This window comes from Necator americanus, chromosome III (genome assembly GCF_031761385.1).
Source record: "Necator americanus strain Aroian chromosome III, whole genome shotgun sequence".
Lineage (NCBI taxonomy): Eukaryota > Metazoa > Nematoda > Chromadorea > Rhabditida > Ancylostomatidae > Necator > Necator americanus.
The window spans coordinates 13147012-13171018 of NC_087373.1; the positions used below are offsets into that span (position 1 = coordinate 13147012).

The 24007-nt window shown below is 40.1% G+C and overlaps 3 protein-coding genes across 5 annotated transcripts in view; 1 reads left to right on the forward strand and 2 right to left on the reverse strand.

Annotated features, from left to right (window-relative positions):
• Positions 1-7935: 7935 nt before the first annotated feature.
• RB195_009441 (uncharacterized protein) lies at positions 7936-11123 on the forward strand (the record flags this gene model as incomplete). The annotated part of the gene is made up of 7 exons (XM_064189993.1): positions 7936-7990; positions 8053-8165; positions 10245-10353; positions 10420-10528; positions 10791-10884; positions 10948-11011; positions 11068-11123. The coding sequence occupies 7 exons, from the start codon at positions 7936-7938 to the stop codon at positions 11121-11123; spliced, it is 600 nt and encodes a 199-aa protein (XP_064047576.1).
• A 7330-nt stretch (positions 11124-18453) lies between these two features.
• RB195_009442 (uncharacterized protein) lies at positions 18454-19780 on the reverse strand (the record flags this gene model as incomplete). The annotated part of the gene is made up of 2 exons (XM_064189994.1): positions 18454-18582; positions 19655-19780. 2 exons carry the CDS (start codon positions 19778-19780, stop codon positions 18454-18456), a joined length of 255 nt encoding a protein of 84 aa, XP_064047577.1.
• A 370-nt stretch (positions 19781-20150) lies between these two features.
• Positions 20151-24007, reverse strand: part of RB195_009443 (uncharacterized protein) — a gene marked incomplete at both ends in the record, with an annotated part of 30645 nt that continues 26788 nt past the window's right edge. For 2 of the 3 annotated variants that reach the window (XM_064189997.1, XM_064189995.1), the window contains 5 exons: positions 20151-20248; positions 20312-20415; positions 22940-23077; positions 23128-23211; positions 23676-23768. In XM_064189997.1, coding sequence (XP_064047579.1) covers positions 20151-20248; positions 20312-20415; positions 22940-23077; positions 23128-23211; positions 23676-23768 — 517 coding nt within the window. The remainder of the gene's footprint in view (positions 20249-20311; positions 20416-22939; positions 23078-23127; positions 23212-23675; positions 23769-24007) is intronic. The other variant, XM_064189996.1, reaches the window with a different exon arrangement.

A 24007-nucleotide genomic window follows, 5' to 3' on the forward strand; every position in this document is an offset into this window, starting at 1 on the left:
TTTCGTTTTTTCTTGCGACTGGATAACCCATAATTTTGTATGGTCGTGAGAGCCAGAAAGGTTGTTCACACCAATTTGGTTTGCGCTTGTTTATTTATTCGCGTAGTTATGTATTAGTCACAGCTTTACAGACAAAAAAAGGCCTATAGAAGTGGGTAGATGAATGATGAGAAGTACAGTAGGTTTTATCTCCTTCAAATTTTCTTACTGTTCCTCTTTATTACTGCTGTGTAAGCGCATCATTTGAGTAAGATGCTTGTGTAGGTGGGCTCCCGTTTATGACGAAAAGCACAATACGTAAAGTTGCAGAAACGGATCTCCCACGTCGGTGAAAGGCGTACTGTACTCATTGTTCCTTCTGAAGGCCTTTTTTGTTGGTAAGGCTGTGACTAATACAAGAATAAATGATAAATAAATTAACTAAATAATAAAAATAATAATTAATTAGTAAAATAAAGCAAATAAATAGACAAGCACAAGTAAAATAGGTATAGTTGCGAACAATCATTCACGCACACATGTAAAACATTTGCTGCAGAAGAGAATCATGTATCGGGGTAGGATTGTGAGAATCATTGGTTACATCACCGTAAGCTGTTTGAAGGCGTCATCGAACAAAACGCGAAGGCTAAGAATTCTGCCGATTAGAAAAAAATACAAGCTATTGAAAGTTTTGATGGCTGTGAATCACGCCATCAAAGTTGAAGGCCTAGCGGATCCATCTCGTTGAAGCACCTACTTGGCGAGATGAGATTTCGCAGCTATTCGAGCAATCACCACATTCACTCACCTTCTACGGCTAAGCTCTCGGTTCTACCCTCGTATTTGAGCTTGCTTAGAATTCCTCCACTTGTTTTATTTTTCTCTTTATTTATTTTTTTTCCTTCGAAATTTATTTTTAGTGTGTGTGACACAGACTGACCCTAGAAAACAAATGATAGTCTTTTGATAGGCTCCACTCTCTCCTTATTTATTATACTTTTGAAAAAATACGAGTTCATCTGTGGTGCCACGCTCACTTGCGAAGTATTTGGACCAAGGTTCAGCTGCGTAACTAAACTGCGATTCCGTCACTACTTCTCCACTTCTTTTTTCTTTACTTCTTTTTTCCACATATTTTGCTGAAAATATTTTCTTCTTTCTTCGTTCCAAGTTAGTCTGATGATGTTTCCAGGTAGTGAAGCTAATATTGTTAACTTTTTTAGTTCATGCTCCTTTATTCTATTTTCTAACAATTCGAATATCCACGTTGTGTTTCAGACATTTTCTGGTGGTTCTTTTTAGTGGTAATTCAATTGGAATTTATGTGACAATTCAAGCAATTCACCATGAATAGAACTTTGTCGCTATTACACGAGAATGTGTGGATTCACTGTGTGGCAAATAGCCGTCTCCATAGTATCAGCCTGGTCCTTTACGATTATTTCGTCCTTTGTATCCTACAGATCTTCACTTATTAGTATTTGAGGATAAGCAACAACCTCAATCAAAGTGTGGCCTCCTTTGATCTTTGTGATGATAGTCTTTTCTTTCAACGATGGAGCATTGATCGAGCAATTTCGAACGTTAAAGTCGAGATAGGTTCTTTCTGGAATTTTAGATAGTAACCTGCCCTTTTTTCTGCTCTTAAGTGTGGATAGTACTGAATGCGTTCACAAGAGTGTGATGCGTTTACCGCGCTTCTCTGGTGGAAACTGCTACACTGCCCCCCCCCCCCCCTCTGCGAGGGCGCGCGCGTCGCCTTTACTCGCATAAACATATTCAGCATCGACTATGTACAATACGAGAGAAGATTGCACAGCAGAACTCTTTTACTGCTTATATGTGGTTTTACTGTTTATATGGGCGGGTGTAGTGTAGCGGTTAGAACTTCCGCTTCCTGCACGATCGATCGGAGGTTCGATTCCGCCCTAGTGTCAACCACGCCTTTCACACGTCCGGGGTCGATAAATTGGTACCAGACTTGTGTGGGAGGATAAAAACACTGACTTGGCACATCGGCCAGCCACCACAAGTCAATGAATAGGCCAGTTACACGTTCGTAAACCTCAAACGATTCTGAATTGAAGTGAACGTGGGGGCGCATCCCACGCGGATTGATTAACGCCACACACTTTATCTTCTAACTTTATGTGACAAGCGCGGCGTATGTAACGCAGTCGTTAAGAGGTTCGGCTGTGAATGTCCAGTCGATGCTTCGAAACCGTCCTAGTGCCAATCAAGCCCTTTTGGGGTTGATAAATTACTACCAGGTTTTTTTGGGAGCGCAAAGCACTGACTTGACGCATCGGCTTGCCCCCACAAGTCATCGTGTAAGTCAGACATGCGTTCTTAAGCGATTCTGAATTAGATTGAAAGCAGTGGCACATCCCCACAGGAACTAATCAGTGTTGTACTATTTACTTTTGATGAGCTGTACACGAGTCATTAATTGGTTTTGTTGGACGACGTTTCGGGAAATCCCTTTCTTCAGAGTCTGAAATGGGCGATTCAATTCATTGTCCAAACGACTAAATCTCTCCACATCTAAACAAACAATCTCGGTGCCTACTTTTTCAAACACTGACGTAGTACTGTGAATTCTCACCTTAGACTGGAGAAACCTTATAGTGATCGCTGGTTAATCGATCACGAGAACGATTGATTCGAATGTTTCATTCGGATAAGAAGAGGCATCCGAGATATGGTCCGCGTAATTGAGAGAAACCCTCAGTCGCGATTCACCCTAGGGTTTTCGTTTGGATCCAAAATGCCACCAGCGATTTTCGAGTCAACTTTTTAGACTCATGCGCTAAGATTAGAACCCTGATTTTTTTTCACAATTGGCTCCGTCGTGATTTTGTATTCTTTGAATGCCTGAGGATGTCGATTCCCGTGATTTATTCCTATCATTCACGTGCTCTTTGATAAGAATGTATAGCGGATCGTACAAGAAACCAGCTACATAGATAATGCCGGATTTCATGCAGTTTCCTGGTCCATCTGTGGGACAAATAATACAGTAGGATGTTGTTCAGATGGAATAGTGCAAACAGTTCTGTACTAGCTTCAAATTGTTCGGTGGTGTTCTACAACCGAAACAGAGAGCCGAAGCAGAGCTACCTAAGTCTGCTCTCCTCAGACAAATCCTAATGGCAGCGCTCACTTGTTAATTGATTTTACTGGTTAACGTTTTTGGCGAAACGCCTTCTTCAAATTCCGTAAAGGACAGCCTCGTACACAGTTCATCAAAAATCACTACAACAGCTTAATATGCCGGGTTTCGTTGAAAGGCGAACATTCTGATTGCTGTACACCTTATGTTTTATCTTTTTACGTGAAAAGTTGTCACTCGATTACTCTAATAAGTATTTTTTCTAGTATTTTTCTCCCAGTATTATTATTATTAGTAGTAGTATTTTTATTAATAATTATTATTTATTTATTTTTTATTTTTAGTACTCTCATTAAATTTCTCTTCTAATTTTAGAGCTTAGTTTTCTATTATGCAAACAAATTCAAATTTAAATCCTCTTGTCGCGTTGCAGCTGACGTTCCAGTCGAGAACGTTTCTTATCTTTCAAAGAGTCGTCGTGAGACAATGAGCAATGCCGGAACGATAAGCTCACCACTAAAAATGCAGAGCAGAAATCACGGGCCATTTTTTCGGATATCGTTTCCTGAGCCGATGAATTTTTGCAAGTTCTCGCTAACATGCTTAACCTCACCGTTCGTCTGAATATGAATAATTCAGGGGATTTACATTATGTTCGCTTGGATAAGCCAGCGTGAGTGGCTGCAGTGCAGTTGTAGGTCCACCGTGTAAATGTTTCGATTTTGACGCGCTTTGCTTCGTGAAGATATTTAGTAGTGACCGTTGCATTAATGAAATCCATTAATGTAAGCATTGATTTTTCAGTGACCGCTCTAGGATTTTGCGTAGTGTCTCTTCCAGATCAAAAATGGAGATCTGAATCTTATCAATCTTGCTTATATGTTCATATTTTCGTGGAGTGAGAGAACTATTTTTAGGTGGAACAGATGTCATTTGAGGAAAAACTGGAAGAAACTATTCATTTAGAAATTGACCATTTTTATTGATGTTCAAGTGTTTGGATTCAAAGTTCCGACTTCTCTTCTTCATTTTTTTTTCAATTTTGAAGCATTAGTACTTTCTAATCGCTTCAGCAGTAATCACTTACACATGCTGCTTAACTATGCAGTTAATCAGCAATTGCATGGTGGTCAACACTATTTTCGACAAAAATCCTTGTTTATTTTCCTTCGTAGCCTATCTCCAGAAAAATTCTCGAAGAGCCATGTACTGCTGTGAAGCACAATTTCGCTAACACGTTAAGAACTTTGTTTTTGTGTCGACTTCTCATTTCGTCTAGGTTTCCAATTCATTATTAATGATAACTGTTCCTACCACTTTTCCTTTCTTTGCATATCCGTAGCTGCGTACGCAAAGTGAGATCAGATCTAATCACAGTCCACAGTCCCTGGCGTATCGCTTGAGGTTGAGCGGCGCTTGAGTTTCGTCAAGCGCGTTCGACTGCAGTTCGGATTTGCTGAGGTTTTAAAACAAGTGTTCGCTTATAGAACGACTTTCGAGATCCAGCAAGTGTACCACGTCAGTGTGTTTGTCCTAACGAACAAGTCTGATACCAACTCATCGACCCTAGAGGGATGAAGGGCTTGGTTGGCACTACATAGGGCGGTTTCGAACCTTCGACCGTGCGGCTACAGCTGACCTCCAACCGACGCAAACGCTACACCACCCCGAAGAGTACCTGCACATATATTTCATCATGTTATCGATGTACATTAACTGTTATGGCCGAATTTCGCCGCAAAAAGTTGAAATACATTGATTTCTTTCCTATTTTCTTCATGATTCCGAAATTTTCCCCAAGCATTCACAAGATGTTTGTAATCTAGTAATCTAGTTTAGTTTCGGAAGCATTTCTTACTTGAATAATAGAGTTCCGCGACTTCCTTAGAATGTTGTTGATTTGCATTATTTGAAATTATTTGCCCATATGAAATCCTGTTTGTGTTATGCCCTCAAAGGTGATGGTTATGAAAATAATTCACTATATGTGGAGCGGTTGGTTACGATAGATTGTGAAGCAAAGCCCAAAAAGATGGAAGTGTCATCTATCCAGGAGTATGCTGAAAAGGAAAGAAGAACTCTTCGTCTCGAAATTATTAGGATTGTGAGAATTTGGTAATGTCACTGTATTCTATGTAGTTGAAGAAAGGAGTAAGGCCCGTAGCGATATCATTTGAAATTATAATTTGAATGAGAATGAATGCGAAGCAGAGAATAGCTGTTCCCAGGCGAAATTCAAAGGAAAGTTCTTTGCTTAAGCACTATAGAGACGAAACGCTACGATCCGCTCTACACAATGGCGCATGATCTTTCGCGCTTATTGATTAGATCACACTTCAACAACAGGATCAACGCAATTAACGAGCGAGGCGAAATGAATTTTGAGAACAGCTTGACGATAAAATATCAAAAGTCACTGGCGTATCGATCCACCTTGGACGCGCCAACGCGTTTCACTGCAATTCGTAATCGCTGAGGTTTTGGAACGTGTGTTGGCCGATACAATGAGTTGCGGGGGTCAGAGGACCATCAAGTCAGTGTTTTTATCCTCCCAGACTACGACAATCTGTCGAACCCGAAGGGATGAGTGGCTTGGGTAAGCACTAAGGCGGTTGCGAACCATCGACCGTGCGGTCACAGTGGACCACCAACCGACTGCGCCACAACCGCCCGCTTGAAAATAGTTGACAAGTAAATGCCAACATTTAGTTCACATTCCTCTTCCATTGTCATCTGTCTCTGAGAAGTCCCTTAAGAGAAGTTGAAACTCAGTGCTTTCCCTAACTGACTGTGCTCTAAATGACGTTAGCAGTATTACCAACATCCATTACACTCTACGGCTGTAAAGCACAAGGAGCTTGATACGGGCTCACTTTTATCATGGCAAGATCCGGGGATGGTTGAGGGTTGGCGTCAAAAACTGCTATATTAGTTTGATGCATAAGTGATGGCTTTTTTTAAAATTCAAAATCGCATACAAAAAAAGGGTTTAGCATTACATAACACGTAATTTAAAAGAGCATATCTTTTTCACCCAAGATTGTCCCTTTTTTTTTGTTTTTCTATGCTGATTTGATTTGTGTTAATTTCTAGATCAATACTATATCTTCAGAGCTTTAGTAGGTAGATCACCTCCATCTTTGACGAAGATAAAAGGAAGGGCAGCTCTCTCTTTGGAATGAATCGTGGCTTGATTGAGAAGCTTCATAGGAATGTGTAGGACAAAGACAAAAGACTTTTAGACAAAAAAAGTAATGGCTGTTCCCGCTGAAATACCTTTGTCTGTTGATTAAAGACATTTTAGATCCAATACGCATATCTTTCAATGAATCCTCGTTCAGAAATTTGCATGAGTTGTTTCGCTTGAAAAACATTCCCGGATTGTCCACAAAGTGATTAATCGCCATTTTTCCATCCACGATTTTTCCGTTCATGTTTTCTAGAATATTTCTTTCCTAAAGGTGTTTCTGTTTCGTAGCATGTTGGACACAGAGGGAAAGAATTGCATGGTTGCTGGAGGTAGAAGGTTCGAGCACGGAATGCGACGAAAGTTCTCGTCTTCCTCTAAATATTCCTCAAAAATTATGAGATCATTGCATCATGGAAGATTTTTATTGAATTCTTCGGGATTTCACATGATTGCATTATCCAAATATGCTCCAAGCGCTTCCCAAATAGTATCGGAGCAATTTCACATCACGAAACGCAATATTTGCAAACGACGATTTAAAATTATATCGATAAGCAAAAGCCTTTTCCTGCAACTTCGTAATTTTCATGTGTTTTTTCGTGTTGACCAATATAAGTGGGAGTTACCATTAGGATAGCACTTTCACACAAATTACGCATTATCCAACAATAGTGCACATGAAATGCCCCGAACTTCGCCGCTTTCGATCAATAGCGCCCCATTGCACTGAGTTCAAATCCAATGATTCTTCAGTCTGGTCAGTACGAGAGATCAAAGTCAAAGTCAAGCGAAGTAAGTACCCCCACAGATTTGAAAATTCTAAGAAAGTATACGATACTATTGACAATTACCAGTTTTGCATCGTACTGGTACCGTTATGGATTTCTGGAACGTTTTGAACAAAAACGTTTTTGAATTCTGATTTTCTAATAATTTTTTTTCTTCAAATGTGGATTTTAATTTAAAACCTTCATGTTAGGTGGTGGCATTTTCTTTTTTTTTTTTGCCGCAATACTTTCGGATAACGACCGAGAATTTTCAGAAGGGAAATAGGAGCCATGGCGCATTTGCTCATAAATTTCAATACATATAGCTGCGATTATCGATTCTTTTATGGCCGACTTTTCTGCGAATTCTCTCCAACTCAAATTTCCTCTGTTTTTTGATTCATCGTACTCAGTCAGATACCTTATCACCGAAGAAAAAACCCAGCTAAATTTAGCATGTTGTTTGAATCGTAACGAAGTTACTTAGTCAAAGATAGCTTATCAAAAATAGCTAATTTTAGATTGTTGTTTGAATTTCCACGAACTAACTTCTGTCCAGTAAATCAATGGAGCATAGCACAATAGCGAACACAAAGATAAGGTTATTTTGATGACGGCATCGCTAAATGTCTCATCTTGCCTTTTTTCGTATCCTATCACATTTTTTCATCAGATTACAGTAGTATTAATAACAGCTGCGAGATCCTAAAGCGATATGCACTATCACGGTTCCTGTTTTTCTCCTATATAATGATATTCATCAAATTCAGAACACTCCATTCGGCAAACCTCATTAACTACGATGATTATTCATGTACTTCAGAACAGTTTCAGTGACCGATCGTTCGCTCCACTAATCAGTTCAATCATCGATCTGAGTTCGAATGACAGCGTCCGATGCAACAGATGTCAAAGTAGTTGTGGTTGGAGATTCTTCAGGTAGGAAAATTTCATCTGTACATCCAAGGCTTCCAAGGTTTCGTTTTATTCTTTTATTTCAGTTGGAAAATCGGCAATTCTCAAAAGATTTTTCGATAAAAAATTCGAGGAATCAACAGCATTCACTATAGGAATCGATTTCCGCCATATCAGTTACTATTTGGACGACGGAACGGTGACTTTTTTTGCTCGTGTGATAAAGTGCCATTAAAAATCCATGTTATTTTTTTCTGTTTAGCACTACTACGGTTTTTGGTTATATGAACTGTACTAGTGAAAGTTCTAGTGCCGTTACGATTTGGAAATAACTACAAAAATTTTAATGAGGAGTCTCAAATGTAACTCTAGAGGGTGTATCCGAAAGTATTTGTGGATACCAGCAAAAAAAAAGAGAACCTTCTAAGGAGAAATGTCCAGTCTAGTGCATTATAGATGATTCTCAAAAGCTCACAGTTTACTTGAAACGCGTTTTTTTTTTTCGTTTGTTTTTTTTTTCACTCAGAAACAAACATGTCTGTGTAAGAAGTCCTATCCATCTTAGCTATTGTGCCTATATTTTTGTTGTTCGTTAATCAACTGGTAAAGAGGATAAAATTTTGAGAATTCTATAGTAAAAATAAGCAAGTTTCTTAAAGAACATGCACATATTTATGTAGCGGAAATTTTGTAGAGTTATTTCTCGCCTTTAATAATCATACCGATCTATCAGGTTTTATTTCTATTTCACAGAGGGGAGTGTTATAAGATTTCAAATAGTTAAAAACGAACATCTCCGACGTATTCTCACCCAAGTAAGTGGTCCTGGAGTAGCTATTGCGGCTAGAAATATCAATATGATTTATGGTAGAAGATTTATTGTCGGAAAATGGTATGCACATTTTGTAGATCGTTGCTTTGGCTCAAATAATGTTCCAACAATAATAAAAAAGACGACCAAATGGTTGTTTGTGCTTCTTTGGATCCCCGTTATCACATGGTCATAAATCAGCATCGTTTATTACTTCCTTCAATTGTTACTGGGGATGAAAAATGTCCGTATGTCAAATTGAAGCATCGAAGTTAGAGTAATGAAATGGAACAACGTGTCAGGGATGTTCGTTTTCATCTACTTCAAGAACTGTAATTTTTGCATCCCTAGAATCAAAATGTATAAAAGAAATAGATCGGATGAATTTTTGTTGCTAAAAAGTCAGTGTCTCTACGGGGCAATATATAAGTACAAATAAGTCCTACTTATATTGTCATTAAATGAAATTTTTAGAAAATTAAGAACGACACGAATTTATTCCTCAACACAATAAAATCCGCTATTGTTGCAGACGTCGTAACTCGCCCATGTTTGAAAAAAATTTACAATAGCTTGTCCTGTTATGTGGCTTGCCCCTGAACGCAAAGTACACTCCACAATGGTGGGATGTGGTACGGAAACACACGCGCCATGCATAGAAAGATGAAAAAAATTAGCAGATGTTCCTCCCAGGAAGGGGTTTGCCACACAGATCCGATTGAATGGGAAGGAGCTAATGCACATACGCAACCCCGCAGGCATACGAATACGGCGTTAGCCGCTGACAATTTTCCTTTTCGATCACTTTTCAACGATTCGTATATGTCTATACGCCATAAGTGCTAAAGGGGCTAACGCACAAATTAAACTTATTCATCGCTGATATTTTATTATTACTACTTATTACCGTATTTATCATGGGTGTATGCACCTTCCGAAGAAATGAGACGTATATTTATACAAAAACATTTCAAAAGAACACTATTAAGTTTTTTATAATGTTCTTTCGAGATGGGAAAATCCTAAAATCCTTGCGGAGTGGGCGTAGCGCAAGTGTAGTCGGTAAGAGGTTCCGCCGTCTTCACCATCGACCGGAGGGTTGCTCTGGTGCTCACCAAACCCTTCATTCCTTCGAGGTCGATAAATTGGCACCAGACTTGCCTGGAAGGATAACTTTGATAAATAAGGATAACATTATCCCTCCAAATAAATTAATAAATACATTGCATTGTTCCACAACGTAGCGCGAATGGATTTCAGGGCAAGAGAGCCAAGGATAAGTAATTCCTCACCTTCAGATCTCACTTTAATTTTAACAGTTACTTTCATTTTTAATAAAAAGCATTATGTTCGTTAGTACTTGTACTCACCCAAACTTCTTCAGTACTTATATTTATTTATGTATTTATAATGGTGGTATTTTTAAAGTGAGATAATATTTCAATTGATATCGCTAGAATTTTCCAGAAAGTTCGTCTTTGTGTGTGGGACACCGCCGGTCAAGAGAGATTCCGTCAGCTCGCTCCTTCTTATGTTAGGGACGCTCATGTCATTCTCGTTGTTTTTGATCTCACCGGTGAGCCACGTTCAAAGCGACGTCAATGAGCAAGTGAGGTTCTTTAAACCTAAGAAATGATTACAGCTCCAAATATTTTGGAACAAATAGCGCGGTGGACGTTATTTGTCGATGGGGAGAGAGAAGAAGGTGCCCTGATTGTATATGTTGGTAACAAATGTGATCTCAAACAAAGGTATAGTCATCAGGTAACATTTATAGCCATCGCCAGACACATTCATCCCGGCAGACGAGTCGCGTCCAGCAAAGGCGGACCTTGACCTTGAAGCCTGCGGAGCGCATAGATACAATGAAACTGCGCTGTCGATAGCTTTGTGTCAGAAAGTCACGCCATCAGGGCTTCGCTTTGCCAGCAGAAGCGTCAGCCGTTTTGAAAGCGTTCGTTGGCGACCGTATCTGCTGTTACCGCCTGATATCCACAATTTCTTCATTTCTAGGCGTCATGATCCTTCAATAATTACAAGAATGATGGCAGAATATGAGGCACCTTATGTGGAAACTTCTGCAAAGACGGGATTTAATGTCGATGAGGTGGTTTTTTTTTCCGCGAGAGTAGTTTCCAACTTGAAGGATAGTTCCAGAATGGAATTTCAGCTTTTCTCAATGGTTGCGCACATGCCTTTCCCCACTCGTCAAAGATGCCAATCGGCACCAATCCGTAAGTGATTCCCCCTCATTTTCTTTGACAAACTCTTTTAGTTAGTTCTTTTGAAGGACTCTCATCGATATCAAATGGCACTACCTGGCGACCATTGGGCTGTTGTCAGTGAATCGAAGACGTCGGTGTCGATGATTCGCATCTTTAACTGCTGCTAAAAATATTTGGCTATGTAAAAACGCATATTGTTAGTCGGAGTTTCGAGGCGTTTGTACTGGAAACTATAACTCAACAAGAGGTGATCTTGGCAATTCAACCAGGAATGAACGATTTTATTAGAATTAGAATATTTGGGTGTTATAAAATAACAATAAACAAAGTAATATCAAATTATTATCTTGTTTATTATTATTAAAATATCATGTATTTAATGTGTCTCTCAAATTCGCAGTCTCACTATTCCAACATTTGGATTTGTGGATGTTCGAGGACAGATTCAAAAGCAAAACAACGACGCAATGTTAGTCTCTACCGAAGTTTCGATTCCACAATTTATTCTACAATTCTTTTTTTTTTGACGGAAACTATTCATTTTGTTACCTCACAAATTCCAAGCTATCAAAGTACCGTGTATTTCCGCTATACAGTGCGTGCAATCATGATTCCTACGCAATTTTTCACTGGAACTGCATAATTACCGCGATGCTATTCACTGCACTGGACATTTTTGTTGCTCCCGTTATCTCTACATAGCATATCTGATGGCCGTCTAGAATGTATTCTTTTTGCCAGAAGGTGATTTTTTTATGCTCTCCTGTACAAAAGCTCATTTTGCTGCTTTTAATTCCTGATTTTGATGTTCACTGAATTTTGTACCCTCTTGTAAAATAACAAATAAAATACTTTCAAGGAAATGTAATTGCTCTTAATATGGAGAAACGATGCACAGATGAAGTTCAGACAACGATCTGGCGTGAGAAATGTTAGTCGGCTAACGTTTCTATTCATCGCAATATAAAAACTTTCAAGAAATGAAAACAGTCATGAGGAGCCTCAAAACGCTTCCTTTTCTATATTTCTACATTTATTTATTTTATTCTTTATTTGTTATTTATTGTTGTTATTTATTTTATTACCCCTATTCATTTTATACTTCGTGTGCTCCGTGCTTGACAAGAATAGAGGAGAAGTTTGATGAGGAGTGCACAGTATCAAGAACCCTGAACCACTTTTAGGTCTTTGAAAGACGAAGTTGTCGTAACGTCAGCCCATTGATAAAATCTCACCGAACATTCGATGGCACAACAAGAAAACACAAATCCAACACGTACTCAATCCTCAATCGTAACCTGTTCGAGAGCTATCGATATACGACTTTCTATAAACCTCGGCATAATAGTGATTCAGTGTTTGTCTTTCTAAGGGGAGCCACACAACAAGTTGTTATAGTTTTTATCATTGGTTACGTTTAGGCAAGATTGCCACCTTCAGAGTTTCAAAAGATGAAATAGAATGTGAACTATCTGATCAAACCGACCTATCCGCCCAAGAAAGGAAATCCTAGGCATTGAATCTCATAACTAAAAGTGGAAGTGCAGATCGCCCCTTAGGATCGGAGGATAATGCTGTTGCTAGTTTCCGGTCAACACAGAGACCATCCTCTTCGCAGTTCATCTTTGGATTCTTGGAGTAAATCCAAATTTTTTTTCCAATCGAAATTCTGGAGCCTTGCGAGACGCAACACTATGATCGCGCGCCAATATCATAACCCTAACTGGTCACCGGTACGATCACATAGGTGATTGCGTATGACCCTTCGTTTGACATTACTCGACAATTGCTACGAATTCTTCAGGATTCACAGAAAGTGATTGCATGAGTTCATTTCTTGTTAATCTGGTTTTCCTTATGCAGTGCGGCGACGAATACCCAGGAGGAACGGCTAGATCATTATGTGTTCGAATGAAAGAACACCTTTGTGGCAAAAGGAAATCATGTGACTCCGCTAGGAGGTCATGGGGTAATGCGTCATAACAAAGGAGATTTTAAGAACAGCATACCACGAATCTGACGTGATATAGGTTTTGCGAAGCTTCTAGGAGGATCGTAACGTTCACATAGGGGAGCGTTCTAGCGTATCTCATAGGAACTGAAGCGGTTACTACGCCGTTTTTTACGAAGATTAGGGAAAGATGAGCTAGGCTTGACGACGCTTAACCGAGCCACCACGAAAAACGGTGTGGTGGCTTGGTTTGCTTGTAAAGAGGGTCCCGGCGGAATTTACCAGCATGATCTGGTCATGCCTCGTAAGAGCAATTAGCGATGGTGCGTGTCCTAAAGAGATTCACTTTCGTTGACACCTAAATAGCTGACTCTGCTTACCTACCTCTAATCATACGCTGCATTGCCGGCTAGGATATAATTCACTATTTACTAAATTGTTCTGGAGAATCAGACACATTCACTGCTATTTTTTGACGTGATGTAATCTCAATTTTGTAATCGTACAAGAAGCATGAGAAATCCTCACGTGAAATATGAAATGAGGATGTATCCGATAGCTTCAAATTACGTGTATAGAAATTTTCTTTAAAACGGAACATTCCAGCTCTCAAAAGTAACGGTAAAGAGAATTATCGTTATCCTGTAACTCCCAAGCTTTTTTTTAGCTTGACTTATTTCTGGACAGAGGGACCTTCTTCATCTCTGGCTTCTTGGAACTTACAAGAAGAAAGAGTTCAATTTTGGTAAGATTTCTAGACTTTCTGAAGGTGATATAAAGACAAACTCACTCCCTTTCTTTATTAGAACACCATACAAATCCCATGTACTTCTATCTAACACTATTATTCTTTGACTTATTCACAAGATGAATTGTGCAGAACGCGACTTACGGTAACCACACATTTAGTGGTGTAAAATGTGTTTCATGGCAAAGACGGAAAATGACAACTTTTTAAATCTTGGGATCGTTGCTGATGTAGTTTTTGAAATACTTTTGCTATTCTCATCTATCTTTCAGACTGATGTGAGTTTCCGCATGTTTACAGGTAAATAGTTGGATGACCCAATGGTCCTGAAGACGCGTAAACTCCGTAATTGCAGAGGGTTATAAATTTTTCATTCTCATCTAAGCTCAATAACCAGTGGCACACCTTGATTTCAACTTGTAAATTAATGTGGAGGTAACCTTAACCTGTCGAATTTCCAATAAACTTTGACATAATGGTGAGACTTCTTTAATTACTTTCCTTTTTGAAATGAATTTCCAAAAATCTGAAAGTTTTCCAAAGATAAAATCTTAGCGACACGGTGAGCGATTTCAATGTTGGTTGCAAAGAAAAACACACAGTGAAACAAACGATTAGGTTGCCAATAGACTGCTCTTCGAACCTTTTATTTTAGAAGTTATTCAAAGCCAAGGATTTTCTCATAAGATGCTCACTGTTGTAAGGAACTACAATGAGACCTGAATTTAAAAAAAAAATTTATAACCCTCTGCAATTACAGAGTTTACGTGTCTTCAGAGCCATTGGGTCCTCCAACTATTTACGTGTAAACATGCGGAAACTCACATCAGTCTGAAAGATAGATGAAAATAGCAAAAGTGTTTCAAAAACTACATCGGCAACCACCCCAAGATGTAATAAGTTGTCATTTTCCAACTTTGCCGTGAAATACCATGCGTGAGGAGTGCACATATTGCACATTTTACACGCGTAAATATGTGCTTACTGTATGTCGCATTCTGCACAATTCATCTTGTGACTTATTCGGTAATTTCGACATCTCACACCACTCTTCTTTGCATATTTCCTTGTAACTGCGCAGTTTTCTGCGCCTTGTGGCTAGAAAACCATGTATGACGGTTGTCTACGTCTTCATGAACGACTGGAGCGTGACCTCGTCGAAGTAAGTTCGCGTATCCGCCGGCATATCCACTGGGCACGTTATGTCTCGGAGGCGTTCGCGGAAGATCCGCCGGAACCCCCTTTACCGTTCCCCTGGTAGCCCGGTTAAGCATGACTTGGCATTAGTCCGTATTCGTAGCGTGCGTTGCAACTAAAGCTTCTTTTAATCAAAGTAATGTTGCAAGTTGTTCAAATTTCTCGTAATGTAGATTGCTATGGGATGTTGTGTCTTAGAAACCGAACTCTCCAATTTTTTCCAAACTGAGAAGTTTGCCCATAACCTCATTTGTCGTTGCGAATATTCTCACATAATGAGCCTTTTCGTTGAATAGGAGGTACACTAACACAGTGCAATTGTCATAAAGGTAGATTATTCTTGTAATTATTGTAGATCATTGGGTGACAGCCAGACACAACTTCCTCAACAACTCACATAGCAGTTAGCGGTCAGAATGAGTTACAAAACCCTAGCGATCAAGCAGCTCCTGCAATGGTGCACCAGCAGAAAGCGATCGAAATTCTCATGAAGAAAATAGCCAGACCTAGCGTTTCTCAGAAGTCCACTTAAACCGCTCGTTACGAAGGATAAAAAAGTCTACTTATTACCGAGAATAGGACGACTGTTTTGGTTTCTGATTCAAACGGCACACAGACAACTTCGCAGCTGACGTTGACAGCCTGAGAAAAAAGAAAAAGATGGCGAAGAGCCGCTTCACGGTTTCATCCATAGACATTTGCGCTCACGCCCCACTTCCAGTTGGAGACAGGCGCCTACGCCACCATTACTTCACACAACTTTACAAAAACTATAAATAAGATAGATGTATTGTATGCGCATGTAAAAATTCCAGTTGGGAAGGTATCCATGAAGGGAGTGCATGAAAATCAATAAGAAAAAATAATAGTGGAGAAATGTAACGTTAGAAAACACGTTATAAAGACCAAAAGTGTTTTGAAATGTGGTCCAATTAGTTAGTATTAGTTCGCAGTTTGAAAATGAAATGAGTAAGCTCGTGCACGAAGGATCCTACTAGTACCATCACTAAAAATACCAGTCCGCTAAACTGTTTTTAACACGTTGGTATCACTATGCTCCTCCTTCATAGTTTTTTAATACCGCTCAGAAGAGCGAGTCGCCGACACGTCCTTTCGGCCGTGCCACGGTCCTCAGCGCGACAAGTCGCGTTCTTCCCGCTCGCAACTCGCCCGTCTCCCGTTCATCGCGGTGGACAGGTGTCGCTTTTTGGTTGGGATTGCGAAATACACACTACAGAAATGATTCTGTATAGTATGATTTCAACCATATGGTCGCGATACTACTCGCGAACGACACCTGCGCCGTATCCGATCGGCGTTTACGAGGTGATGCTAGCGTGAAGGAAATGGCTGGATGTGGAAACAGCCGTGGAGATTGGTAGGAGTAATATTGCTCAGTAAAAAACAATGAAAAAATGAGTTCAATATTTGCGGTTGTGAAGCCATCTATTTGCGAAAGAAACTTGCTCTTCAGTCCTTAGATTTCTACCAATAATTGTGGACAATCTTTGCTGTTAGTTATTCGCTTCTCTGATCATTGTCTATTTCTTTTGGTTACGAAAAATTCTGGATAGCACCAGTTTTAAAAACCGATCACTCTTGTAGCTTTTAAGAAAAATGAAACCGCGCGTCTACTGAGAAAGAGTGTGCCAAGTGTTCTCCGCTGATTACCGCGACCCAGCCATCGATCGAAGAGTTCTTCACCCGTTATACGGCATCCACTTACCTGTGCGCGATACGCAGCACCTGTAATTCTGTGCCCTTTTTGAGGTACGCAGATCAGCTTTGCGCAGAGGCGATAACGTGACCAATGAGGCTTTGCCGAGGTGCGTTTATTGCTGGTTGAAAACTTTTCCCAATTGCCCGCGATGGCCCCTGAAACACGGGTGTCATACGCAATTTTTGAACGCTCCAAGGGAGCAGAAATGTGTTTGAAGTCGTTACCAGTGTAAAGTGCTAGGTGGAGGATGTCGAAAATTGCAGGAATCAGTCAATCGCAGTCATCTGCACCCGCATTCGAGTACTCCTCAAGGCAGCTCGAAACTGCGACTGACCGACTTCTACAATTTTCCCAAGGGACAATTTGTTCTCAGCATCATATACGACTTAAAGAGCGATGCTCTTTCGTATAATAGTCAAAAAGGGTGACTCTTTTTAAAGAGAGACTATCACTATTCTATCAAAGTCCCTACAAGTTGGAAAAATGGGAGTCAACATAATATGATGGAGAATTTTGGTCACATAAGTTTTGATAACCTTAACTTTTGTTATTCTGGAGATGCCACTGAAGCAAATCGAGCACGAAACACTTGCGCTTGTCTACCCAGCACAGAAATTCCAACGATACATCGAAAACCCAGTAGCAAAAACATCCACTACCCTTCAGCGCATCCCTGCAAAATGAAACCCATTGGTACCCATTGGAAATAGCCACTTTTGGGCGAGTCTTGGAGGCCATGTTCTTTCCTGTTTGCTCGATACAACTCTTACCGCCGTCCTGTACATGTTACCTATAATTGTAGGAGTTTTTTCATCTTGCAGGGATGCGCTGAAGGGTAGTGGATGTTTTTGCTACTTTTGGGTTTTCGATGTATCGTTGGAATTTCTGTGCTGGGTAGACAAGCGCAAGTGTTTCGTGCTCGATTTGCTTCAGTGGCATCTCCAAAATAACAAAAGTTAAGGTTATCAAAACTTATGTGACCAAAAGTCTCTACCATATTATGTTGACTCCCATTTTTCCAACTTGTAGGGACTTTGATAGAATAGTGATAGTCTCTCTTTGAAAAGAGTCACCCTTTTTGACTATTATACGAAAGAGCATCGCTCTTTAAGTCGTATATGATGCTGAGAACAAATTGTCCCTTGGGAAAATTGTAGAAGTCGGTCAGTCGCAGTTTCGAGCTGCCTTGAGGAGTACTCGAATGCGGGTGCAGATGACTGCGATTGACTGATTCCTGCAATTTTCGACATCCTCCACCTAGTACTTTACACTGGTAACGACTTCAAACACATTTCTGCTCCCTTGGAGCGTTCAAAAATTGCGTATGACACCCGTGTTTCAGGGGCCATCGCGGGCAATTGGGAAAAGTTTTCAACCAGCAATAAACGCACCTCGGCAAAGCCTCATTGGTCACGTTATCGCCTCTGCGCAAAGCTGATCTGCGTACCTCAAAAAGGGCACAGAATTACAGGTGCTGCGTATCGCGCACAGGTAAGTGGATGCCGTATAACGGGTGAAGAACTCTTCGATCGATGGCTGGGTCGCGGTAATCAGCGGAGAACACTTGGCACACTCTTTCTCAGTAGACGCGCGGTTTCATTTTTCTTAAAAGCTACAAGAGTGATCGGTTTTTAAAACTGGTGCTATCCAGAATTTTTCGTAACCAAAAGAAATAGACAATGATCAGAGAAGCGAATAACTAACAGCAAAGATTGTCCACAATTATTGGTAGAAATCTAAGGACTGAAGAGCAAGTTTCTTTCGCAAATAGATGGCTTCACAACCGCAAATATTGAACTCATTTTTTCATTGTTTTTTACTGAGCAATATTACTCCTACCAATCTCCACGGCTGTTTCCACATCCAGCCATTTCCTTCACGCTAGCATCACCTCGTAAACGCCGATCGGATACGGCGCAGGTGTCGTTCGCGAGTAGTATCGCGACCATATGGTTGAAATCATACTATACAGAATCATTTCTGTAGTGTGTATTTCGCAATCCCAACCAAAAAGCGACACCTGTCCACCGCGATGAACGGGAGACGGGCGAGTTGCGAGCGGGAAGAACGCGACTTGTCGCGCTGAGGACCGTGGCACGGCCGAAAGGACGTGTCGGCGACTCGCTCTTCTGAGCGGTATTAAAAAACTATGAAGGAGGAGCATAGTGATACCAACGTGTTAAAAACAGTTTAGCGGACTGGTATTTTTAGTGATGGTACTAGTAGGATCCTTCGTGCACGAGCTTACTCATTTCATTTTCAAACTGCGAACTAATACTAACTAATTGGACCACATTTCAAAACACTTTTGGTCTTTATAACGTGTTTTCTAACGTTACATTTCTCCACTATTATTTTTTCTTATTGATTTTCATGCACTCCCTTCATGGATACCTTCCCAACTGGAATTTTTACATGCGCATACAATACATCTATCTTATTTATAGTTTTTGTAAAGTTGTGTGAAGTAATGGTGGCGTAGGCGCCTGTCTCCAACTGGAAGTGGGGCGTGAGCGCAAATGTCTATGGATGAAACCTTGAAGCGGCTCTTCGCCATCTTTTTCTTTTTTTCTCAGGCTGTCAACGTCAGCTGCGAAGTTGTCTGTGTGCCGTTTGAATCAGAAACCAAAACAGTCGTCCTATTCTCGGTAATAAGTAGACTTTTTTATCCTTCGTAACGAGCGGTTTAAGTGGACTTCTGAGAAACGCTAGGTCTGGCTATTTTCTTCATGAGAATTTCGATCGCTTTCTGCTGGTGCACCATTGCAGGAGCTGCTTGATCGCTAGGGTTTTGTAACTCATTCTGACCGCTAACTGCTATGTGAGTTGTTGAGGAAGTTGTGTCTGGCTGTCACCCAATGATCTACAATAATTACAAGAATAATCTACCTTTATGACAATTGCACTGTGTTAGTGTACCTCCTATTCAACGAAAAGGCTCATTATGTGAGAATATTCGCAACGACAATCTCTGCTGCGAAGAATTGCTTCCTTTATCATAGATCAGCTTCGCGAGAGTTCCACTGTGGGGCTCACAGAACAATCTATCTGACAGTCTTTTATTAATTTTACTTGGAGATTTATGCCCATAGCAACAGCAACATTAACATTATTAATCTGCATAAGCCACACTTTCTTAAAATACCGCATAAACGTTGTCATCACGCCTGAGATAAATGTAGCAAAAACAACTGCAGATATTTACCAGCGTTCAACTGCGGACATTCAGCTCTCGAAAAGCTCTACAACATCACCTGGTGCATTAACGTAAGTGAAGAAAAGAACAACAAGCAAGGCTTAACTACTTTCAAAAGAAACAAAAAAACACTTATATAAACAAGGCACAAAATAAAATCTCGTCGAGTTCTACAAAGGAAACCATCACATTAAGGAATGAAAACTACTCGGGAAGTTTCGGCAAACTAAATATACCAGTGAAAAGTAACTATACGTAAATAAATCACAACAGAAACACAAATAACAAATGAACTCGATATAACGGACCCGAATGAAACTAAATGGAACACGACCATCACATTCCTGACGGTTTCGTGCGCGTTGAATCAACGTTACGAATCAGTTCAGTTTGCGCAATTGCACCATCCTCTTCTTGTGAAAATGCGTATCCATCTGAAATACAACGACAATTCAAAGATGTGAATATTTTTTAATCATTTCTATGAAAATTCTCACATCTAGCTTGTTCGGCAAGTGAGAGCGATGATTCACTATGATGTCGCCCAGAACGGAAAGAGTCACGGAGAAGCCGAACATTCTCCAGCACTGTTGAGGAATAACTGCAACACTACTACTAACGCACCGACATGGACCCTAAGCACCGTCGCACTTTGGTATAACACCTTCTCCTCAACACATTTTTCGAATGAACGGTCCAATGGTTCATTAGATCGCGAGAAGATCAGTCATACACTGCGATTAAGGCTAAGTTCAAACTTGGTCGCAATCGAGAACAGCACTTCCATTCAAATGTCATGCGGGTCTTATAAAAATGCCGACACATGCGTCCTCTGAATCTATTGTAGGAATTTTGCAATGGCTTCAGTAAAAGAGCAAACTCCATAGCGCAGCCATAGAACGAATTATTCTGAATCGTATGATCGTGTAGATGAGCATGACTGGACGAGTAGGTAAGAACTTAATCCCGGATGATTAACATATATTTCCGATAATTCCCTGCAAAATCAAGCAGAAGCAGTGGGAGGTCGGAGATGTTATACCGAAAAACGACATGATCGCTATTCAATGCGTACTACGTAGGTAAGCGTAAGCTACGAAAGCAAACCCTTGCCGAGCAACTAAGGTCTGTAATTCAGAAAAAGAACATTTGAACATGCTTCAGGACACCAGTGACACGACGTTCAGGAAAAAACTCATAACTGTACATAGAAATCGGAAATAAACATCTATTAATGAAAGCAGCAAATAACGCGATGATGACTGGATCGAGAGACATTTCTAAGAATACTACCAGTCATCCAAAATTTTAACGTTTAAGCGCAGTTCAAGCAATTACAGATGATTTCAATTCCAAGTTGTTGAGAAGTATATTCGAGACCAAGGACCTCTACAATGGGAAAACCCATTCTAAAAATTATACACTCTATATATGTCCTAAGCTAAGAAAAAAATTACCTCAAACAACAACTGACTATTCTCCTGTCAAAACAAATGCGTATGTGCATATATCGCGATCCTTTGAATATCTTTTAAAGTTTTCATCGTAAAATTTAAAATTAAACTCTCAAGTCAGAATTGTCCCATGTCTTATATCAGTTGTTTACTCCCAATCCCAATAATTAATGCACTGAAAATGCATCAAACCTCAGGTAGCCTAATGTTTCGATCATCTTCTTTTTGGTATGGTAACAGGCACAATCCGACAGATTTGTTTACCTTTCAGGCATCCGTATTAATTTCTACGTATTGCGATAATTTTCAACATTTCAGTTTTCAACATTTTTCAATATTCATTTTCAATATTCCTACAATATAACACTTTTCAAATTTACTACGACGTCTGGATTTTAGCGGTACTATAACTTTTCCAAGATAGGATCGTCTTAAGGGTATCGTTCGAGCTCATTTAGAATAGTAACAAATCATATCGTTTTTTTTTTTTCAAAATGCGACTTGAATAAAATCTAAAAGCATTACACGAACAAGAACAATGAAACATGACTTGTTCTCGAAGGAAGCGGAATCACAATGACGTATTGTGGAGACTATAGGAAAAACGTAAAGTTCAGGTTGTAGATTGCGGAAACGATGGTGCCTCCGCTCATCTTCCCTTAACCGTTGCAGAAAAAGGCATGGAAGACGGCGGTCTTTCTTACGAAATCGACCATCCTTGTGAACATGCCGCGTCCACGAGCAAGCGGTAGAAGATCAATGCGGTCTTCTCAGCAGCCTAATCAAGTACAACCAACACGTATGTTGCTGAAGGGAGCAGAGCGTGTACGAGAGTGCGCATTATAACGTAGCTCGTAGAAGCTAAAATGGTTCCCACGCCAATTTTTAGGACAAGAAGAAAGTGAGCATGGTCACACTCGTTTCCATAATCTACAACCTGAACTCTACGTTTTCGCTGGAACTGTTTTCTTTCCGTACTACGTCAATTTCGTGGTACGTTGGCTTTAAAAGTCTCTTTACCCTTTCTTCTTTGCTCTCTTTTTTAAAAAGCAGCTCTAGTCAAATATGTATCAATTTTTCAACAACTTCCTTTACTTCGTGTTCCTTTAGGGTTTCTTTTCTGATTCAAGTCTGACAAAAAAAGAATTCTCCCACTAGTTAGTGTTAGTATTTTAACTCTGCTTACACAATTTAATGTGTAAAGTAAAAAATGAATAATTTAGGCATTAGTTTTTGTTTTCCAGATAAGAATTGATTATTGAAAAACTCAAAATCGCATTAACGCGGAAAACCATCTGGCAGAATTAAAACTGCTAGCCAGAAACTCTGTTAGAAAAATTTCCTCCCATAACTTGCAAAGCGGGAGAGGGCAATGGGGTTTGATAAACGTAGTTTTGCTACACGGAAGAGTTATGGGAGTTCGGATAGCAATCTACGTCAAAACAAAACCATCATAAGTATTTTGTTAGTCATGAATTACTGAGTTCTAATGAAGTGGCAAGCAGAATTAGTCTCATGCTCTGACCTTCAAGCTTGGAGAAAAAACAGCTGGGATCTTGTAGCAGAGATAATTAGAACCGGCCTATGCATCTTACTGAGCATTCAGGTAAGAATGGTCAAAGAAATTTGTGTATTATCCGCAAAAAAAATCGTTACACTGTAGACACGAACCACATGCTGTAGTTGAGCAGCAGGTCGAGATCAATAGTCTGAGAATCAGCGCCTACACCGGCTACAGTTCTTCCGGCCGGACGGCAATCCGCGTCACATGCGCTTGTTCGTAGCTCGAGGTTCCGAGCGTCACCATCTCTGTACTACCGTAGTCCAATCCGAGATTGTCGTGACCTCGAAGTTCCGACCTTTCTGGCGAACTCTTCGATGAAGTACCATTCTGTGGACGGGAGCGGGAAGACTTGCTGGATGTGGCAGTCCGTGTTGATTTGCTGAAGTCGAACACCAAATCACACAAAAACGTCACTACAAAGAGAAGGAACATCAACACTACATGCGTATCGAGAAATATAAGGATTAGAGGAAAGGGAAGCAACAAAGGATAGCACACAAAAACGTCACATTCATGGCATTGCGACTCATTACGATAGGAAATTCACCGTAATAAACACGTTTTAAAGTGGGTGCGCACGGACGATGCAGCGTCTAGAACAAGCTAAAGTACTAAAAATTTGCCAGTAAATGGATGGTAGTGTGCAAACGAAGGCATAGCTACAAGCTCCCAAATCTGCTGGTTAGACAATTAGCTTATCAAACACTTGGAAATCTTTTTTTCCGCTAGGACGGTACTGGACTCCGAAATGAGTAACCCCAGCAAGATAACCAAGAATTTCTTGAGATGTTAGCAACGAGAAGTTGTGATACGTGCAAAGCTAAACTACGTTCTGAAACAAACCTGGCTAACCGTTCAAATCCGGATGTTGATCCAGTGCTTTTTAAGCGCATGACAGCCTTTTCTCTTGGAGTAGGATAAGCGATCGTGAAGAAGCTGCAATGACGGAGAAAAGTTATCAAGATCAAGCATCCACACATAAAGAAAGGATCGCCTTCAAGACAATTAATAACATCTTCTAATACACGAAGAACCGCTGGATTGAATAAATGGTAGCGTTACGCGTCAAGGAGCAACACTAGACCCATACATATAGGCCCACATAGTCCCATGATGCTGGGTACAACTAGGGGCTAGTACATTAAAAGGCGACTAAAATTGATGAAAGATACTGT